Source organism: Leptonychotes weddellii, chromosome 1, assembly GCF_054177405.1.
Source record: "Leptonychotes weddellii isolate Sample4059 chromosome 1, ASM5417740v2, whole genome shotgun sequence".
Classification (NCBI taxonomy): Eukaryota; Metazoa; Chordata; class Mammalia; order Carnivora; family Phocidae; genus Leptonychotes; species Leptonychotes weddellii.
The window spans coordinates 74,494,507-74,514,336 of record NC_138369.1 but is presented as its reverse complement, the minus strand read 5'-3'; the positions used below and the strand labels follow the sequence as shown (position 1 = coordinate 74,514,336).

The following is a 19,830-nucleotide window of genomic DNA, read 5'->3' as shown; positions in this document are numbered from 1 at the left end:
CTACCTAAATTACAATTTTATACTTTCTATTTTCAGGTATATGTCTTTCCATGAGACTCTAACTTCTAGAGGACACCACAATTTCTAGGCTCACTTTCTGCCCATTCCCACCCTCAAGCATATGACAGGCAAGCAATAAATATTTGTTGAATGAATATACTTGAGAAGCCCACTTAGGTTCATCTAAATTCTGAAACAGTTTTTTATTGAGAAGTCATCAAGTTTTTAAAGAAAGATTAGAAACTAGTTGGAATACTAATTAGACATTAAAAGATAAAGAAGTTTGCATGTAAAAAAGAAAGACACTTGATTTATTGCATTAAAAAATTTTATTTCATTTAAAAGGTCCAATATAAGCCAAATTAAACCCCAAATTGACAGCTATTTAGAGCTCCTGAACTAAATGGCACTGTTTGAGTTGAGTGTCTTGTTAAAGGAAGTCATTTGCTATTACCACCATTTCCCCCAAAGTAGTTCTAGAGCAGAAGCTGGTATTACTATAATACACATCAGATATTTCAGATGTCATCATTCATGCAGAAGTTAAAAAAGCAAACAGGCTTTTCTGTTCCGTTTGAGTATAAAAACCACTACAGAGCAGGGCCTGAATGCTTTTGACATACAAGGTGTAACTATAAGGGAACTTACTGTGCTGCTGTGTTCATTCACTGAAGTTGTCCATGTACGTACTCCAACAATACTAGGGCTGCTCAAATAGTATTTGGACCAGTAGTTTGGGATTTCCCCTCATTAGGTGCAGACCAAAGGAAGTGGCTGATCAAGCTGGGGATAGACTATCACAAAATGCGATCACAAAGCAGTGAAACAGATTTCCTAGTGGGCAAGCGATTGAAAGAACCACCTCACAAATATTTTCAGTAATAGCATCATTTACATAAAGTGATGCAAGACCTAAGTTCTGGCATGTGTGAGGATAAGTTAAAAACAGCTTGTTACTTTATAGCTACACCTTGGATTTCATTAGATGGGTAAATCTAACTGTGTTTAATGAGTTCTTCTGGGAATCACTTCAGCAGGTTAAGTCAAACAGCCTGTAAAAGAGAAGACATGGCAGAGGGTGTGAGATTCATCCTTCCAAAGTTCTCGTGTTCTCTTGGAGGACAGACCCAGGCCCAAGGACAGAAGTTACCAGGAGCGAGGCTTCAACTCAATCTAAGGAAGACCTTTCTAACAGTTAGAGCTGCTCAACAACTGAATGGACTGCTTGGTGAGGTAGAATCACTGGAAGTGTTCAAGGTGGAAAGATCACCCTTGTAGAAGGGACTCCTGCATTTGTTAAGAGGTTAGACTGGATGAACCTCAGGTCTCTTTCAATTCTGAGATTCTAGAAAATTCCCTCAGGGAATTCAGAAGAGAATTCCTAAAAGGAAAGAGAAAGCACACATATGTATACTTTTAGAATCCTCTTTTTTTTTCTTTTCAAAAGGTACAATAGAAAATGTAGTCCACTGTCTTTAAAATGCAAATTCACCTTCCTACCACTAATAATTTAGGAAGGGTCCATTATGACTCCTTTATATTACAAAGAAAAGATGGAGGATTACATTTATAATTTCTGTAAATATTTTAGAAAAAAATGCTTAAAATCTAGTAGTCAATGCCCTAGAAACTTTATAGATTTTTAGGTAATATGCACAGATACAAATACATTATTCATTAAATACAACTCACATCTGTGTTTTATTATACCCTAAAATATACAGGAATCTTGATGTACTGAAAGAGTGCAAGTAAATACAGTATTCAAGCAGTCACTATTTCTATGTACATGCTCATTAATTCTTCAAAAACCCCACAAAATTATCAAATAGATCAAAATACTGTTCTGTGTTTTCACACTTTATATTCAGAAAAACCAGCTGAAATTTACAATGTCATAAAGTTTCCAGTTTCACAATACAAAAAGGGTAAAATGAAATTGGGTATCATTTTGTGAAAATTTATGGAACTTTACCCAGATCTGTAAGACCCCCTACATATGTGAAATCATTCTTGCTGGGAAAGTGAGAGTTACAGTAAAAGCAGAACCATACAAATTGTTATTTAAAAGCCTAAACATCAGCCTTTCTCTCTCTGTTATTTGAAAGGCAGTCTTCTAATTCGGCAGGCAATTGCTTCTTTCCCCAAGTAGTAGCATGTTTAAATCTGAATAGGACCCAATATAGAAATGCCTTCCAAGAGACCTGATGATGTTAACCTATCAATAACAAGGGATTTTTTTCTTTTTGATTATTCACTAAACAGTGAAAACAAAAATCCCCCAGTCCATTGTGGAGGCACAAAAGTAACATAAGTGATGAAGGTGTACCATCCAAAGTAGTGAGGTCAAAAACTCCACTCCCCAGGACCACTTAGCTGCAATAGGGTGAAAATAATCTATTTTTTGATTTCATGAAATTTTCTTCTTCTAGGAAATTCTTTACATTTTCAAACAAAAATAGTTCAATTTTAAACCTAAACCATTCAAAACGGCAACGACGGCCTGACCCCAATCTATCTCACGTCTACATCACAAGTATTTTCACCCTGACTGCACTCAGCCAGCTGGTTTTTAATTCTAATATTATAAAAGTTGGAATTTTTAAATTTTTATGTAAAAGAAAAAATGTAAAAATACATCTGCTTTCTCTCATGGTTTAATACAGTATTCGAAGGCTTTCAGATGTTTTCTTTAAAAAAAAAAACCAACATTTAAAACCAAATCTCAGCTCCATTTTCAGAAATATTTAAGTTTGGTTTAGATAATGTCTCATTTCACCTATTCTGATTTCCACAAAATGGCATTCTATTAAAAAACTTTTAAGTTACTTGGTCCTTTGGCAATTTGCTGTGCACATAATGCCTACTGTACCAAACTTTTATTGCCCTTAATTTAGTTGTAGTTTTACTGGTAAAATTTAAATCTAGTGTCCTTATCTCTTCTTTTACAATAGTGTCGCTTGTGTAAGCAGATTAGGGTGCACAGTGTCCCAAATTATTCCTGGCACTGCAAAACCAAATCAAACAATTCCACAAAGTAATTTGACATCAAAGTGTTTTCCTCTGGTCAAGTCTATTTCAAGATTCTAGAAGTTCCTTTTGTAAAACTTGCCTTTAAAACTCTTCTTCCTAATGTCATCACATTTCTCATATTTGCTCACTCTGCGATCTTTCCTCTTAGGTTGAATTTGTACGTGAATAAGAAAGTGCCTTTTTCCTGAAAAAGCACAAGCTGAAGCGTTAGTGTCAGAACTCCTCACTCAGACCCCTGGCTCAGCCTCTTAGTAGGTCTCGGAATCAGAGTCATTGAGCTCGTCCACGTCGGTGTATAAGTACTCCTGTTCTCCGCCAATGTTGTTGAAACTGCAATAGGAGCTAGGTTCATTCCTCATGATGGGCAAGGCTTCAAAGCTGACTGTTTTTGAGGTGTTGGTGTAACGGTTAATGGCACTGAAAGTCAGGGATGATAAAGGGCTACTTGATGAGACAGGCATCATGGTGGCCAAAATGAGAGCTAGGCAATCAGCCACATCCTTATTGGGAGCACAGGCCAAAGCTGGGGTATAGCCTAGAATTAAAGATAAAATTTAAATAATTAAACATCCTGAGATAAGGAAATAAGCCTAATAAACCTTCAGTTTTAGACAGTTTAAATTACTTGGCTTATAATAAAACTGGTTTAACAGAATGATTCAGAAATTTCCAATCAGCAGAAAAGAGTAAAGTCCTAGAAATTTAGGGTGGGAGGAGGCCATGTGTATATATATATATATATACACACACACGTGTGTGTGTGTGTGTATATGTATACTATGTTACAGAAGAGGAAATTGAGGCCCAGAGATGGATGATTTCTCCAAGATCTCAAAACTTATCCCTACCCACCTAAATTCACAGAAGATATTGAGCTAGAATTAAAACAAACAAACAAAAATCCTCAGACTGATCAAGCTTCCTTCAGAGTGGTGGAAGAATGTTATTAATTTGTAGTTATAATTAGTGCTTACATGCTAAGAAATCTAAATGTGTACAGATTCATGAATGAGGCACTGAGCAGGTGTTCAAAGATGTGTACTGAATGAATGGAATGACACTTGACGGTTGATCAACTTTTCTCTTAGGGACACAGAACACTGAAGAAAAACAGGAGATAAACAGGTAAACTTTAAAAACTCCTAAGTCAAAACCAATGTTTGCTTTTCAACTCTTCCTTTCTTTAGAAGACTGACTTTATACTTAAGGCACCACAAAGTATCAACAAACTAAGTTAACATTTGGTACCCTGACTGGTACAAGACCCTGTCTTCAAGATGAAGTGAGAGAAGATGGTGAGAACATACCATATGATGCCAAGTTTAGATTATCCCATACGGAACTCTAGCAGCAAATGTCTTAAAGTTTTAATTGACAGCTTCATTTTCTGTTGCACATCTGGACAGTTTTCCCTATTACTATATATACAAATGCTTTAGCTTTCACACTCATATATGTACAGTTGACCCCTGAACAATGTGGGGGCAAGGGGAAGGCTAGGGACACAAACCCCTGCATAGTCGAAAATATACGTACAACTTTTGACTCCCAAAAACTTAACTACTAATAGCCTACTGTCAACTGGAAGCCTTACCAATAACATAAAACAGTTAATTAACATATATTTTGTATGTTATATGTATTATAAACTGTATTTTTATAATAAAGTAAGCTAGAGAAAAGAAAGTCATAAGAAAGAGAAAATACATTTATAGTACTGTAAAAAATCCAAGTATTAAATGACCTATGTAGTTCAAACCTGTGTTGTTCATGGGTCAATTGTATATATTTTATAATTTTTAATTTATTATTCTTTATATTTTATTTATATTTTATAATTTTTTAAATAGCTAAATGATATATCAAAAAATAAACATTTATGTAACCACTATCCAGATTAAGAAAGAGAATATTACCAGCATACCAGGAGCCCCACATGTCCCTTACTAATCACCACCCCTTTTCTCTTCCACAAAGGTAACTACTATCTTGACTTATGTGGTAACCATGGCTGTGCTTTTCTTTCTAGTTATATTCATAAATGCTATAGTTTAGTTTTGACTTTTTTTGAACTGAATATAAATGGGATCATATAGTAAGTATTATTTTTTATCTGGCTTCTTTTCCTTAACATTATGTCTGTGAGATTTATCCATGTTGTTGTATATAACTACAGTCAGTTCGTTTTCATTGTTATACATTCCATTACTGTGATTATACCATGGTTTAGTTATCCATTCTAACTACTGGACATTTGGCTGTTTCCTGTTCTCCTATATATATATACATATATATATATTTTATCCATGCTATATTAGCCTTGAGAAAGAAGAAATATTTTTTCCCCTTTATAAATCTCCCCCTTTTTAAGGGTCAAAGGGAACAGCTGATGCCCCTGCAAACTTGACGGGAATGACTGAAGGGTGTGCATTTTTTAATTAAACCTTGTTTACTCAAAATGAGTAGGAGAGTGCTTCAATGTCCACACTTCTTTCAAGAGCTCTTCTCAAAGTCTGAGGGTGCCTGCTGGACTGTAGGCAGAACAACCCCTCAGGCAGGCCATGATGCCTTGGATGAGACTAAGGGTGGGGTTGGAGAAGAGCATCTCAGGAGTGTTTTGTAATTGGAATATGACAAGAAGCAGGCTCCTCTCCTCTGCATGGAGCTTATATGGTTAGCTAAAGAGAAAAGTAAGAGAAGCAAACAGCCTGAGGTCAAGGGTCTAATCTATCCCATGCAAGTATAAAATATTTTGCTTCCTCCAGAAAATCCATGGAAATATACTGCTATGACCTGTCAACTTTGGGTCCCGATTACTATTTCACATTGCAAAGTGTGTTAGAAGATACCCAGGTGGTCACAGATGATTTTCATTATCATCTGTTATATTATGCCTTCTGTTTATTTGTAAGGAAAAAAATATATAAAATATTGAAAATGATCAACAAAGATTTGAATATTAGCTAATGATTCAGTCTCATAATGTGGCCAAACATATAAGGTTAGCATTTTAGGCTGCTCTTTTTAATCCATATATAGTAGCTGTATTTCCAGAAATGTAATTTACTGATAATGAAAATTTCTTTTAAAGCTCTGTGAGTCTGAACTTATAGGTGATATTATTCACTTCTTTGGATTTCATGACTACACATACTTATGATTCCCAAATCTTTATGTCCAACCTAGATTTTGGTTTTGGTCTCTAGATCCATATGTCCCATTATCCACTTGGGAGTTTCCACTGAAATTTTCTCATGCCCCCAAATGAATCTGGCTCTTCCTCCTACATTCCGGTCTTAAACAATGGCACTTCCATCCATCCACAGAGCACTCCAAGCCAGGTGGGATGAGACTTCTTCCCTCACAAAGTCCCAGTGATTCCCTTCATAAGAACTCTAGAAACATTTCCATCTTTTCATCTCCAGTGCCTCTACCATAATTCTGGTTACCACTTCCTCTCACTTGTAAATGTTAATTTGTTTTCCCATTCTACTCTTGCTCTCCTTCAGACTAACTGCTAACTTCCTCGTGCACAGATCCTTTTTGCCACTTGATCTAAGAGATTCTGGCACAACTCCAATATTTACAGTGTCCTTTTATCTCTAAATATGCCACTCTCTCTGCTTAGAAAGCTCTCTCCCTACTTTTTTACTTGTCCTTTGGATTTTGGCTTACAGGTCCCTTTTTTGGGATACCTTCTCTGATCCTGCAAGAAAGAGTTTGAACACTCTCTTACATGTTCTCATAGCATTTTAAGTTAACTCCATATGAACCACTTTCAGTGCATTGTAACAGCCTGTTTACACTCCTCTCCATTTAAAGAAGCCGGTCTTATTCTACATCCTATCTTCAGAACTGAGCACAGTGCTTGGCACAATTACTCACCCAACAAATAACCACTCATTATGTCCAAGGACTCTCCTAAGCGCTTAGAATATAACACTGAATGCAACTGATATAGACTCCCTGTCCCCGTGGAGCTTATATTCATTCTAGTGGAGGAGACACACAATCAACATAATGAAAAATTAAATTATATACAATATATTAGAAGATAAGCTTTATGTAAAAAAAAAAAAAAAGGCGGAAAGAAAGGGCAGGATGACAAGGACTGAGAATGCTGTGGTAGAGGTCTGTAGCAGGTTGTAGTATAAATTGGGTTAGGATAGGCTTCACTAAGAAGATAAAACTTGAGTAAAGATTTGGAACAGTTAAGGGATTTACTCAAAGACTTGCTGGAAGACAGAGCGTTCCAGGCAGAGAAAATAGCCAGAACAAAGATTACGATGCACATATATCCCTGGTGTGTAGGGGCTGTCATTGCAGAATGGAGAGAAGAGAGTAGGAGATGAGGTCAGAGAGGAAATAGGACAGCGGACTAATCATGTAGGGCCTTGACGATCACCGTAAGTCAAGTGAGATTTAAATGAGTAGTAGTATCTTGTCACGTATTTTAAAAGGATCCAGGCCAGCGTGGTAAGAATAGAAAAAGTGGAACCATTTTGGATATACTTTGGAGGTGGGTTAGTAGTATATGAAGGATTGTACCCTGGGTGTGAGAAAAAGGAGTCAAGGATAACTCCAGGTTTTTGTCCTGAGCAATTACAAGGATGAGAATTGTCATCAACTGAGATCAGGAGGCTGTGGGGAGAAAAGGGTTGGCTGGGAAAGGAGAGAGAGTCAGTTCAGTTCTGGACAGGTTAGGTTTGAGCTGTTTATTAGATATCCATACAGTACTGTCAATTAGGCAGCTGGATCTGCAAATGGATCACATCTCTATAGAGATTGTGAGAGGTCTGGGCTGGAGATATAAATCCAGAAATTCTCAGCATGTAGGTAGTATCAAAGAACCAAAGGACTGGATATAGACAGGGGAAGCAAAAAGAACCAAGGACTGAGTCCTAGAGCCCTCCAATATTAAGAAGTTAGGGAGAAACTTTACAAAAGAAACTGAGAAGGAATAACTAGTAACACAGGGTGAAAACCAAAGAAGTGTGAAGTCCTAAAAGCTAAGTAAAAAAAGTTTAACAAAGAGAAAAGTATATAGAAACTAATCTAATGTTGCATGTTAATTATGTCTCAATTAAAAAAATTATAAAATAAAAAACAAATTTCAGTTCCAGTGAATTTGGTTACTTAATCCAACCATCAAAACAGCAAGTTACGAACCCTAACCCAGTTAATCAATTGAAGGAACCAGGTATTTGTGAATGAAGGCAGACTGGATTCACCTACAAAAGGATACTGTAATCAAATCAAATGACTCTCCCTCTTAACCCGACCTAAAGTGATCTGTACCTATTTATCCATGTAACAAATGTGCAGCATAAAGGAAAATATGGAGAAATATTTGGGGAAATATTGGACACTTGCTATGGCAGACTGCAGCCTTCACATCCCTAGTTACTCCCTTATTCCTATATATTTTAAATTCTATATTAAAACCTTTATTCCTATTAAAAAAAAAGAAAAAGGAATAATCAATTGTGCTAAATTCTGATTGGTCAGGTTCAATGAGAACTAAGAACTGACTCAATATTGTGGAGATCACTGGTGATCTTGAGGACAGTGTAGCAGTATGGTGGGGGCAAAAATATGACTGGGGGGGCCTCAGGAGAGAATGAAAGAGGGGAAGAATTGGGCACAGCAGGACAGCCAACACTTGAGTAATTGTGCTGCAAAGGGGAAGAAAGAAATATAGCAGTAGTTGCAGGAATAGATTAATGGAAGATTTTTTTTAAGCTTTTATTTATTTAAGAGAGAGAGAGAGAAAGAAAGCATGAGCAGGAGGGGGAGGGGCAGAGGAGGAAGCAGACTCCCCACTGAGCAGGGAGCTCGATCCCAGGACACCGAGATCATGACCTGAGCCACCCAGGTGCCCCTTAATAGAAGATTTTTTAAGATGAGGAAAATAATGTTTATATACACATGGTTATAATCTAGGAAGAGTCCTACAAAAAGTCCTTGTTATAGGACACAGTGATGAATTGCTAAGTGACAGTCTCAAATAGGCATAAGGGGATAGGATCATGAATAGTGGGAAGATTAACTTTAGATAAGAACCTGGCTCTTAAGGGCCATGATAAGTATTTGCTGACAGAACAAATTCTTTGAATACTAAGACGGACGGAAGGTGATAACACTAAACCAAAGTTAGTGAAATTCGGAAGTTCATCTGTTATATAGACTTTTCTTATTTTTCTTGCTCTTACTCCCTTTGCCACAAAGTACTATTCAGTATTAATTTCCGCTCTCCTCTTCGACCAATACAAAATATCCACATTTACTTCACTTCAAATACGGGTTGAAAGATAAAAGCTTCTAGTAAAATATAGGTTAATGAAAGAAAATACAGAACTACTTACCATTTTCATCTACTGCAAGCACACTTGCTCCTTTCCCCAAAAGTTCCTGAACCACCATTGTCAGCCCATTTCGGGCAGCAACATGCAGAGGTCTGGGGGGAAAAAAATTGCATATGTACACACAGAGAGGTACATGGCCCTGAGTGTACACACACACACACACACACTTCCTCTCTCTCTCTCTCAATCCTGGTTGTTGAAGGGCATTTTCGCTAAGTGGTGATGACCAAGAAATACAAAACCGAGGCACCCAGTCCTAACAGCAATACAGATGGGAATGGGGGACAACAAAATCAATGTGCAGAGTGAGCTGCCAAACCCCGCAATGTGCATAAACATAGCACTGTCCCCCCAGCAATCCACCTTTACCAACACCTTTTGTTTGTTTCAAACAAAGGTAGTGAGTCTAAGACTCAATGTTTAAGAAGATTTTACTAACTAAACTGCATTCTTAAGTTGTTTTAAGAATGAGGTGGGCAAATACATATAATAGAATATACAATAAAACCCATTAATTTAATAGCACAAATTTTAATAGGCTTTGAAAATAACTTACAGGTTCTATGACTAATTTTTAGGACCCTCAGGAGATCTGACTGATACGTGAATAGGAACCAGTATTAAAAATATAAATATATTTTTTAAAACCAAGACTCAAAGTAGAATAGCAAATGGAAATTGGGAGAGAAAATCGGAGACTTCAATCTAAGATCTAAGCAGTCACTTGAAAGATGGCTGCTCACATTAAGAACTTGATTCTTTCTGAAATCTCTCTAGTTTACAGACACATGTCAAGCTTTTTACCTCATTTATTGCTGGGGTCAAATAACATTATTCCAGTTGATTTCCATAAAACATACAGAACAGTATTACTTTCCTATATAAAATTATGGGTTGGATCAAGAAAAAACAGTATTTTCAATAATGAAGTTTCAGTACAAAACCTTTTTAAATAATAAGCCTTTTAATTGTAATGACTTTAGAAATGAGTTTTGGAAATTATAAAAATTATAAAAACTGTTCTTTACTTATTAACTGCTTCTGTGACTGAGACTGATTCCAATGGTCCCATGTTAGAAAAAGAACCTATTAATCATTTTTATAATTACAGGTCACAAGGTTTACACCAGACATGAAAATACTCACGTTTGCAAGGCTGCATTGGTTGCATTGATGAGGTTTCTATCTGTTATCTTTTCCAGTATTAACAAGGCACTAGTTTCATGACCCTAAAATTATGGCAAATAACTCTTAAAAACTTAGATATCATTAAAGATAAATATATAAACTCAATAAACCTCAACTCTTGTCCATACAATATATACATCACCATATATATGCCATGAATTTTTTTTTTGGCTAATAATGCCTCAAATATTGGTCCAAATATGTTGGTGGAATAGGTTAGGGGAGAAGACAGGAATATTTAAGACTGGAGAGATTAAAGGAAGACAATAATTACGTTTAGGCTAACACTCCAAAACTTACTTGGCCCACTGGAGACTTTCATATATCATGGTGCCTAAAAGGGCAGTATTTTTTTTTTCCCCCTCAAGAAATCTGATGCCAGTGATCAGTAAAGAGGTTTGATCTCTAGCTCTGTTCACTTCGGTGAAGTAGGAAAGCTTCCCTAAGTTTGGGAAAAATGCCACTGTTGATAGAAACAATGAAAACATATCCTTAAAATGTGTACCTACCTTGCTGCAAGCCAAATGGAGGGCGGTGTTTTTACTGTTATCTTGTAAAGTCAGATCTGCACTAGCACTGCTAACCAGCATCTCTGGGAGGAAAAATTGCATCAAGTCTTATATTTATGAACACATATCTTAGATTACTAATAAACTCACTGTACAGAAATAAAGATACAAAGCAACAATATCCCTCTAGTGAAAGTTTAAGAAAAATACTATAACCTAAAATGTACACACTATATCATCACATTATCCTGTAAGTCACAGACACAATGGCAACTAACATTTATGCTGTGAGAGAGCTTACTAAATTTCAAATACTGCGTTAAGCACTCTGGATTCATACTCTCACAATAATCCTACACAGTAGGCACTGTTAATTTTCTCAACTTTAAAAATGAAAAAATTGAGTCATAAGGTCACTTAATTGGTAGATCTAAGACTCCTATGCAGTCCATCTAACTCCAGAGCCAGGGTCTTACCTGCTATCTTACACTGCCCTATTATAGTAAGACTGTTTAATCTCAAGGGCAAATGAAAACATTGTGGCCCTAGATAAAAATGTGGGTTGAAAGTGGGTTAAAGGTTTTATTTATTTATTTAAAAAAAGGATTTTATTTATTTATTTGACAGAGAGAGACACAGCGACAGAGGGAACACAGGCAGGGGGAGTGAGAGAGGGAGAAGCAGGCTACCCACGGAGCAGGGAGCCCGATGTGCAGCTTGATCCCAGGATCCCGGGACCATGACCCGAGCCGAAGGCAGATGCTAACGACTGAGACACCCAGGTGCCCCGAAAGTGGGTTAAAGGTTTTAAATCTCAGGAGTGGGGAGTTAACTGTGGCAAATTTGACAGAGTCAGAAGGCTTGGAATCTTAGTTTTCCATAAGTTAAACACACATAAGCAATATAGCATTATATAGCATTAGAATAATACAAGCCTTAACCAGTGTCTTTACCAACTGTATTTGTCTGTCCATTTTCTGCAGCCATCATGAGAGGTGTTTTCCCAGAAGAGTCTATAGAATTGACTTGAGCATTATGGCTGAGCAGCAGCTGTAAACACTCTATGTGGTCTGTGAAGGCGGCCGCATGGAGAGGGGTTCTGTAATACAAAGAAATGGGAAGACTTCACTAAATGTTTGTCATATACTCTAGAAAAAATTATTTCTGAATTTATGACAAGCAATTTTCAAAGGTTTACATAATTAGGCTATAAAATCACTGCCTGATACAAATAGGCTTAATGGAGCTTACTAATTTTTGCCAGACTAATTTGTATTTCTGATAATATAAAAGGCCCTTAAACTAGTATAACATAAAATTGCTAAAAAAAATTATCATCACTAAGGAAATTTTAGAAGAAATAAATCCTCATCCAACATTGCCACCTAATATAACTGGTGGATTCTCCTCCAGCCTTTATTTATATTTAGAAAACTTTTAACTTTATTAACAATAATCTTTGGGTAACAAACATACCTTTAAAAAAGGGGGGGAATCTTACATTTTACAAGTTCTAAAGAAGAAGACTGGCTAAAAATCGTAATAACAAAGCCTTTTATGAGAATTATATAATTATATATAAATATTAATAATATTTACCATTATATATAAATATAAATATTACACAAAAATTTATAATGTATTATAAATATTAAGATTTTATAATAATTTGTACTTCCAAATATAAAAATCAACTTTTACTTAATAATGGGTTCTCTGTTAATTCTTCCACACTAGTCTAGTAGTTAAATTTTTTTTTCCTATTGCAAGTCAAGCTATTTTCTACAAGGTTGAATTCCTACCTTCCTTTTGAATCTGTGGCGTTCACGATGCTGGCACCTAAAGTATCAATTAACATTTCAGCAGCACCTTCGTTGTCATTTATCCTGTGTAAGGTAACAAAGTGATCACTCTCACAGCAATGGTGTATTTCTTAAATAGTCAAACGAAATCTGATTCATCTGCCTTTACTTACACAGCACAATGCAAAGGACTGAAAGCATTTCCTTCCATTTTCTGGAAAACTTCCTGTTCTAAAAGAAGTTCTACACATGTCTCATGACCTAAATAAGTAAATGAGAATCAGATATTAAAATCCAAAAAAGATAATCAAGTGCCCAAATACACCCACATATCCCTAACACAAATAAGAAAAAACTTTACATGGATTAAAAGTAACTGAGTTCACTGAATGCATTAAACATCGTATTTTTAGGAGTTTTAAAATCCAAAGTACAATCTCAAGACCTGAAATTCAGAAGCTTTTTGTAATTTTATAGCAGTTTATTACTGACACAACAAATATTTGTTTTGTGGGGAAAAAATTTACTATTGTTAATCTTTTTCATGATGACCGGCTAGAGATATTCAGTCATTTTTTCTTTTTTTTTTTTTTTTATTTGAGACAGAGAGAATGAGAGAGAGAGAGCACATGAGAGGGGGGAGGGTCAGAGGGAGAAGCAGGCTCCTTGCTGAGCAGGGAGCCCGATGCGGGACTCGATCCAGGGACTCCAGGATCATGACCTGAGCCGAAGGCAGTCGCTTAACCAACTGAGCCACCCAGGCGCCCGAGATATTCAATCATTTTTAAAAAAGTCTTATTTATATAGCATAACTTTAAAATTAATACATATTTATATAGCGTCAAAAAATGTAAATATTTTCTGATTTTAGTAATGAGCTAATGATAAAATCTCAAATACTACAGGTAGTGTCTAGAAGGAAAAAGTACATGTCCCTGTCCCCACCACCATCTCCAGTTCCACTTTCTAGACTGTAACCACTATTACCTTAATAGTTCCAGGAAATTTCTAGGCATATACAACTGCATGCACATAAACATGTACTACTTCCTTTTAAAATTTTTATGCAAATTTTTAATTCTGCAACTTGCTTTTCACTTTAATAAATTGCATACATCCTTCCATAATAGCATATATAGAAATCTTATTCTTGAATCTTTGGAAAAACTTCACAGCATTAAAGTGTATTATAAATGATTTTAATTTCTAATTATGTATTTTGAGGTGACTGCTAGTTTGCTTCTGTTATATTACCAAACATGCTGTAATGAAATATTCCAGTACTTTATTTAAAACATTTTTTTTAGATTTTATTTATTTTTGTGCGCCTGCGTGAGTGACGGGGAGAACCAGGGGGAGAGGCAGACTCCCTGCTCTGAGCCTGCTGGGATCATGACCTGAGCTGAAGGCAGACACTTAACCCACTGAGCCACCCTCTGGTGGCTCTCTGGTACTTTTTTTTTAATTTTTTTAAAACAAGTATTTTTGTAGGATAATTTCCTAGAAATGATACTGCTGGGTTGAAGGACAAGTATAGATTACTGATAGGTATCAGGCCCACAGTTTTTATTTATTTATTTTTAAAGATTTTATTTATTTGAGAGAGTGCGCGCACATGTGCGCATGTGAGTGGGGGGAGGAGCAGAGGGAGAGGGGGAGCGAGAATCTCAAGCAGACTCTGGACTAAGTGCAGAGCCAGACACTGGGCCAATCCCACAGCCCAAAGACCATGACCTGAGTCAAAATCAAGAGTCGCTCAATGGACTGAGCCAGTCAGGTTCCCAGGCCCACAGTTTTTGAAGACAGGAAAAAACCCAAACCTCAGATTTTCTTTACCTAATTTTCAAAGCCAGGATTTTAGTTAAAATACCCCAATTGCTATATTAATTGCTGCAAATGAAATGCTACATCATTTATTTCATTAGTCATTTGGAACCTGCTTTAGGAATAAATTACATTCTTACACAGGTTCTTTATTTCTATGGCTTAATATTTGGCTAACAAAGTGATGCTGGGCTTATTTTCTTTTTAATTACTCTAACATTCGCAAATAATAGCTCAACTTAATCTTTATCCTATAATTGTTTTTACCAGGGAAAGAAAGTAAGTTTTAGGAAACCTATAATTGTTTCATCTTATGTTAGTTATTTTCTCTAATCCAGTGGTTCCCAACTGGAGCAGTTTTGCCTTTCAGGAGACATTTAGCCATGTCTGGAGAAATTTTTGCTCATCACAACTGGGCATGGGATAGGAGGGTGCTACTCTCATTTAGCGGGTAGAGGCTAGGGAAGCTGCTAAAAACCTTCAATCCACACGGCAGTCACTCACAACAAAGAATTTTTGCCAAAATGGCAATAGTGCTGAGGTTGAGAAGCCTTGCTTTAATCTTCTCTCTCCAAATGTCAACTCATTACCAAGAAATAGCCATGGAAAGTTGTCCAGTATAGATTTAAGAGTTTCCTATCTTCCTAGAATAGTAGTTCTCAAGGTGTGGGTCTGGGGAACCTTGGGGTGCTACTGCAAACTAGTCTTCTCTTAAACTAGCCAGTAAGGAAATTTGCCACCCTTCTCACTAAAATTGTTTTTTGTTTTGAAAAGAAGTTATTTTTTATAAAAATGTTATTTCTATTAATATTTAATGGATTTATTATTTTAAAGTAAATTAATAAATATCCTTAAATTTCTCAGTTCTCATTTCCAATACAGTAAATATTGACAGCTCTAACTCCCAGATCTTGAGACTGAAAGATTTGAGAACTACTGAGCAGACTGCATACTGCAAAAAGACAGTTCTGGGCTACTGATTACCTCTAGCAATCATATCAAGCTGAAAACTCATCACTTTGCATCCTAGTTTATGAAAGGATGATACAAATGGTCTCTTCATGTTTCAGAGGGATATTCTGAGAACACTTAAGAGCTTCAAAAAAATTTTATCCATTTTTAAAAGAAACAAAGGGATAATGTAAGTACTCTTAAGTTCTGTGATTGAATGATTACACAAACTGAAAATCTGGACTTTAAAATGTAGTATGTATAACCAGTTCTTTTCTAACACTTTGTCATCATTTCAATTTTGAAAGAAAGGTTGTTTTCTGGTTTGTTAGAGTGCTTCCAATTTTGTTTTTAGCCATACAATAATTTACTAGTGGAAGTAAAATCATTTTACATATTCTACTCTCAGAATGCCAAATTATAAAATAGACTTTCGACTATAAATATGGTATTAATTTTAGACTACTTGTATAGTCTCTTATTGCATATAGCCAACACACATCTAATTCCTTTCAGCTCAATTCAGAACCTGCACAAATTTGCTACAGTCTGGAAATTAGACACATCTGCTATGATCTTTAAATGGTAACAAGGCATGTAGTTCATGCAAAATTTTGTCTGTTTTGTCTCTCGTACACAACATGCTTAGAAAATCTAAATTTAGCAGTAACAGAGTAGGAATTCACTTTAGGGAAACAGTGTTCTCCATAAAGACCTGATAAGAAATGTAACAGACAGCAACTCTCCAAAGGGCAGTTAAAACAGCAGTTTATTCACAACTGAATGCTCTGCCTGAGGAAAGATAGCTTACTGTGTGATTTTTTCCAATGGTTAATTCTCATTGATATATTAAAAAAAAAAAAAAAAAATCAAGCAATAAAAGTCTGCTTCAAAACAGTTTCATTTCTTGGGGTGCCTGGGTGGCTCAGTCAGTTAAGCATCCAACTCTTGATTTCGGCTCAGGTCATGATCTCACGGTTGTGAGATGGAGCCCCACAATGGCTCTGTGATGGGTGTGTGGAGCCTGCTTAAGATTCTCTCTCTCCCTCTCCCTCTGCTCTTCCCTACCCCTCTCTAAAAACAAAAACAAAGAAACCCAAAAAAACCTAGTTTCATTTCCTAAATAAAACTCACATCTGTAGGCGTTTCCCTACAATATTAGATGGTTTTGGTTTTCGCTGTACTTGTAAAATGTCAGGTTACATTATAAAAACAAATAAAATTCCAATGGCAAAATATAGTTATCTTTTTAAATTCAGGACTAATCTTTGGCCATTTCACTATATTCATTAAATACCAACTTTACTGAGTAGAAAAGAAAAAAAAAGAAGTTGAAATCCAAAGGTTTTAATCTTCAAAACTGTTCTGGCTTAGGATCTGAGGTAGTAAAAATGAAACGGACTAAACTAAGCTTGTGAATTAGCAATACTCTTAACTATTCAAGTTTTGATGGTACCATCAAAATGGTACTCAAGAGATGATGGATGCCCAATAGTAATCACAGAACAATCCTCAAGAAGAGACCAAAACTTTCTCCTAGCAAAAGATTAGAACTGTCAATTCTGGCACAAGAATTAATAAGAAAATTGAAATACTGCATCTAGAAAATACTTACGAAAACACTTAAACTATAATTTTGCAAGATTCAGGTTTCTCCCCTTTCACTGTAACTCAAGATTATCTGTCAACATGGCTCTAGTCAAAGAACCATGAAGCAACACATTACAGAAAGGCAGAAACCTCAACTCTCTGGTAAGGTAGTCAGCTGGATTTTAGAACAGATACTGATTTTTTTTAAGCAAGTCAGTATTTTTATCAAGAGGCAATTTATATTTTCTTAGTATTTTGAGGGAAAGTTACTAGAATTGTGAACTAGTTTTTCAGGTATGCTCTCACAACTAACAGTAATCTAAATGCTACAATGAAATTCAAAACAAATTAAAAGCCCCCTCACATCCCTGGCTAAAGCCCCAAGCCCAAACTTTTGACAGAGTTGATGTTTACAATGTACATAATGTACCCTAGCATTTTCTAACATGATCAAATCTGTGGCCCTACACAAGGAAAAAATCATTATCTCTCAACATGCCTCATCAGTTAAATTATCTTTTTAGTGACATTTCATAAGCCAAACTCCACTTTGAACATATATACCTTAAACATAGCTTTATACTTCTCTGAGTCACAGTTAGTGAGATGACTGGCCGTGAGCTTCTAGGAAGCCAAAGGTCAGTATGTTCTTTTTTTTTTTTTAAGATTTTATTTATTTATTTGACAGAGGGAGACACAGCAAAAGAGGGAACACAAGCAGGGGGAGTGGGAGAGGGAGAAGCAGGCTTCTCGCTGAGCAGGGAGCCCGATGTTCTAATCATGCAGCAAAGTTAACTTAACCATAAAAGTTTCTAAGTTTCTAGTTCTGCGATCTGCTAAGATTTTATTCCCTTAAAATGTTAAGCAAACATGTTACTGTTGATAGAAGGATCTATCTTGCAATGTGCTCAGAAAACATACACAGATTTCAGTTTAGAATGTGATACATTTTCATTTTTTGCTGCCTGTCTTTTTTCCCTAATAGAAGTATGCTTAGAAAGTAAAAGAACATAATCAAACTACAAGCATACTATATAAAAGACATTGTAAATATTATAAAAGTATGTTAAAAATGCAAAATAGCTGTTGAAGCAAAGATCTAAGAAAAATTTCAAACTTAATGATAGTTTATTTCAAAAGATCTTTGACAAACTAGTGCCTCAGCTTTACCATGACAAGTGATAGGAGTAAGCTTACAACTACGTAGTACAGCATTTTTATGCCTCCTACTGTTCTTATAGTTGCCTATTAAATATTCATGAATATCAGAATGTGTTACAGTTTGTTGTCTCTGCTTGGTACATTAACAGGCATTTAATGCAGATTTGTATCTGTATACTCAACCGTTGTAGCAGGCCCAGTGAAGTGCTGTATATCCATGATTGTCTGCTATGGCTGGATTTGCATCCACGGATGCTGCTGACTGCAAAAGGGCTCCAAGAACACCAATGTGTCCACAGGCAGCTGACAAGTGTATAGGTGTCCGGCCCCTGCTATCTCGAAATAAGCACTTAGCACCATGTTGAAGTAATGCATCTACACATTCTTCGTGGCCTGTAACTGCCTGAAAGAAAAAGTATTTGCAGGTAGTTGAATATATTATTTTGGGTACTATATGCCAACTAAAAAATTTTTAAAAGTCTGTATTCCCCATAATTATCCATCAATCAAAGCATTTATCATTTTTTGAGTAATTCAGTATTTTTATTGGAACTGGCTTAAAAATTCATGTATAGCAGTAACTTTGTCAAAATACAAGTATCATGAAAAACAGGAATAAAGGAACTTATAAATCAGTGAAAACAATGAAGGCAAAAAAGGTGAATGGTTGCAAAGGTGAAAAAGACAAAAATGTGTAAGAAAATAGTTATAATAATGAGAAAAAGTAAATGGGACATTAATTCTACTCAAGGTCTTGGGGTTTTAAAATTTTGTTCCAACACTGTTTCCTAGATTAAGTTGTGTGTTTTTTTTTTTTTTAAGATTTTATTTATTTATTTGACAGAGAGAGATACAGTGAGAGCGGGAACACAAGCAGGGGGAGTGGGAGAGGGAGAAGCAGGCTTCCCGTGGAGCAGGGAGCCCGATGCGGGGCTCGATCCCAGGACTCCGGGATCAAGACCTGAGCCAAAGGCAGACGCTCGGTTGTTGAGCCACCCAGGCGCCCCGATTAAGTTGTGTTTTGTAGTTGTTTAAAATTAGCATTCAAAAACTATTTGGTAAAAATTTGATGAAGAAAAAAAACATAGCCTAGTTCAGTCTTAGGCAAAATGAGATCCTAAGAAATTTTTTATTAAAGGCAATGGGGATATTTTTGCTTACCCCTCTATGCAATGCTGTCCTTCCCCATTTATCTTTGGCATCTACATTTGCTCCTTTGTTCAGCAGTGAGTAAACACAGTCCGTGTGCCCATTGAGAACAGACAGCATCAGAGGAGTCCTGAGCAACAACAGGAATAGGTTCATTGTTACCACCTAAGACTCCACTCCATGAAAAACAAACAGTGTGCTGGCCTGTTTTCTAAACATGCCTTTTTGTGATGCAACTTTAAAGTATACTTAAATGAG

General features: G+C 36.0%; 1 protein-coding gene across 8 annotated transcripts in view; it reads right to left on the bottom strand.

The window, feature by feature from the left end:
- Positions 1 to 310: 310 nt before the first annotated feature.
- The window catches only part of ANKRD28 (ankyrin repeat domain 28), a 201,873-nt gene continuing 182,353 nt past the window's right edge, over positions 311 to 19,830 (bottom strand). For all 8 annotated transcript variants that reach the window (XM_081801834.1, XM_031040651.2, XM_081801829.1 and 5 more), the window contains 9 exons: positions 19,585 to 19,702; positions 18,607 to 18,826; positions 13,071 to 13,158; positions 12,898 to 12,981; positions 12,049 to 12,194; positions 11,096 to 11,178; positions 10,545 to 10,627; positions 9,399 to 9,490; positions 311 to 3,568 (listed from right to left, as the gene is read on the bottom strand). In XM_081801834.1, the coding sequence (XP_081657960.1) occupies positions 3,282 to 3,568; positions 9,399 to 9,490; positions 10,545 to 10,627; positions 11,096 to 11,178; positions 12,049 to 12,194; positions 12,898 to 12,981; positions 13,071 to 13,158; positions 18,607 to 18,826; positions 19,585 to 19,702 (1,201 nt within the window). In that variant the 3' untranslated portion in view covers positions 311 to 3,281. The remainder of the gene's footprint in view (positions 3,569 to 9,398; positions 9,491 to 10,544; positions 10,628 to 11,095; positions 11,179 to 12,048; positions 12,195 to 12,897; positions 12,982 to 13,070; positions 13,159 to 18,606; positions 18,827 to 19,584; positions 19,703 to 19,830) is intronic.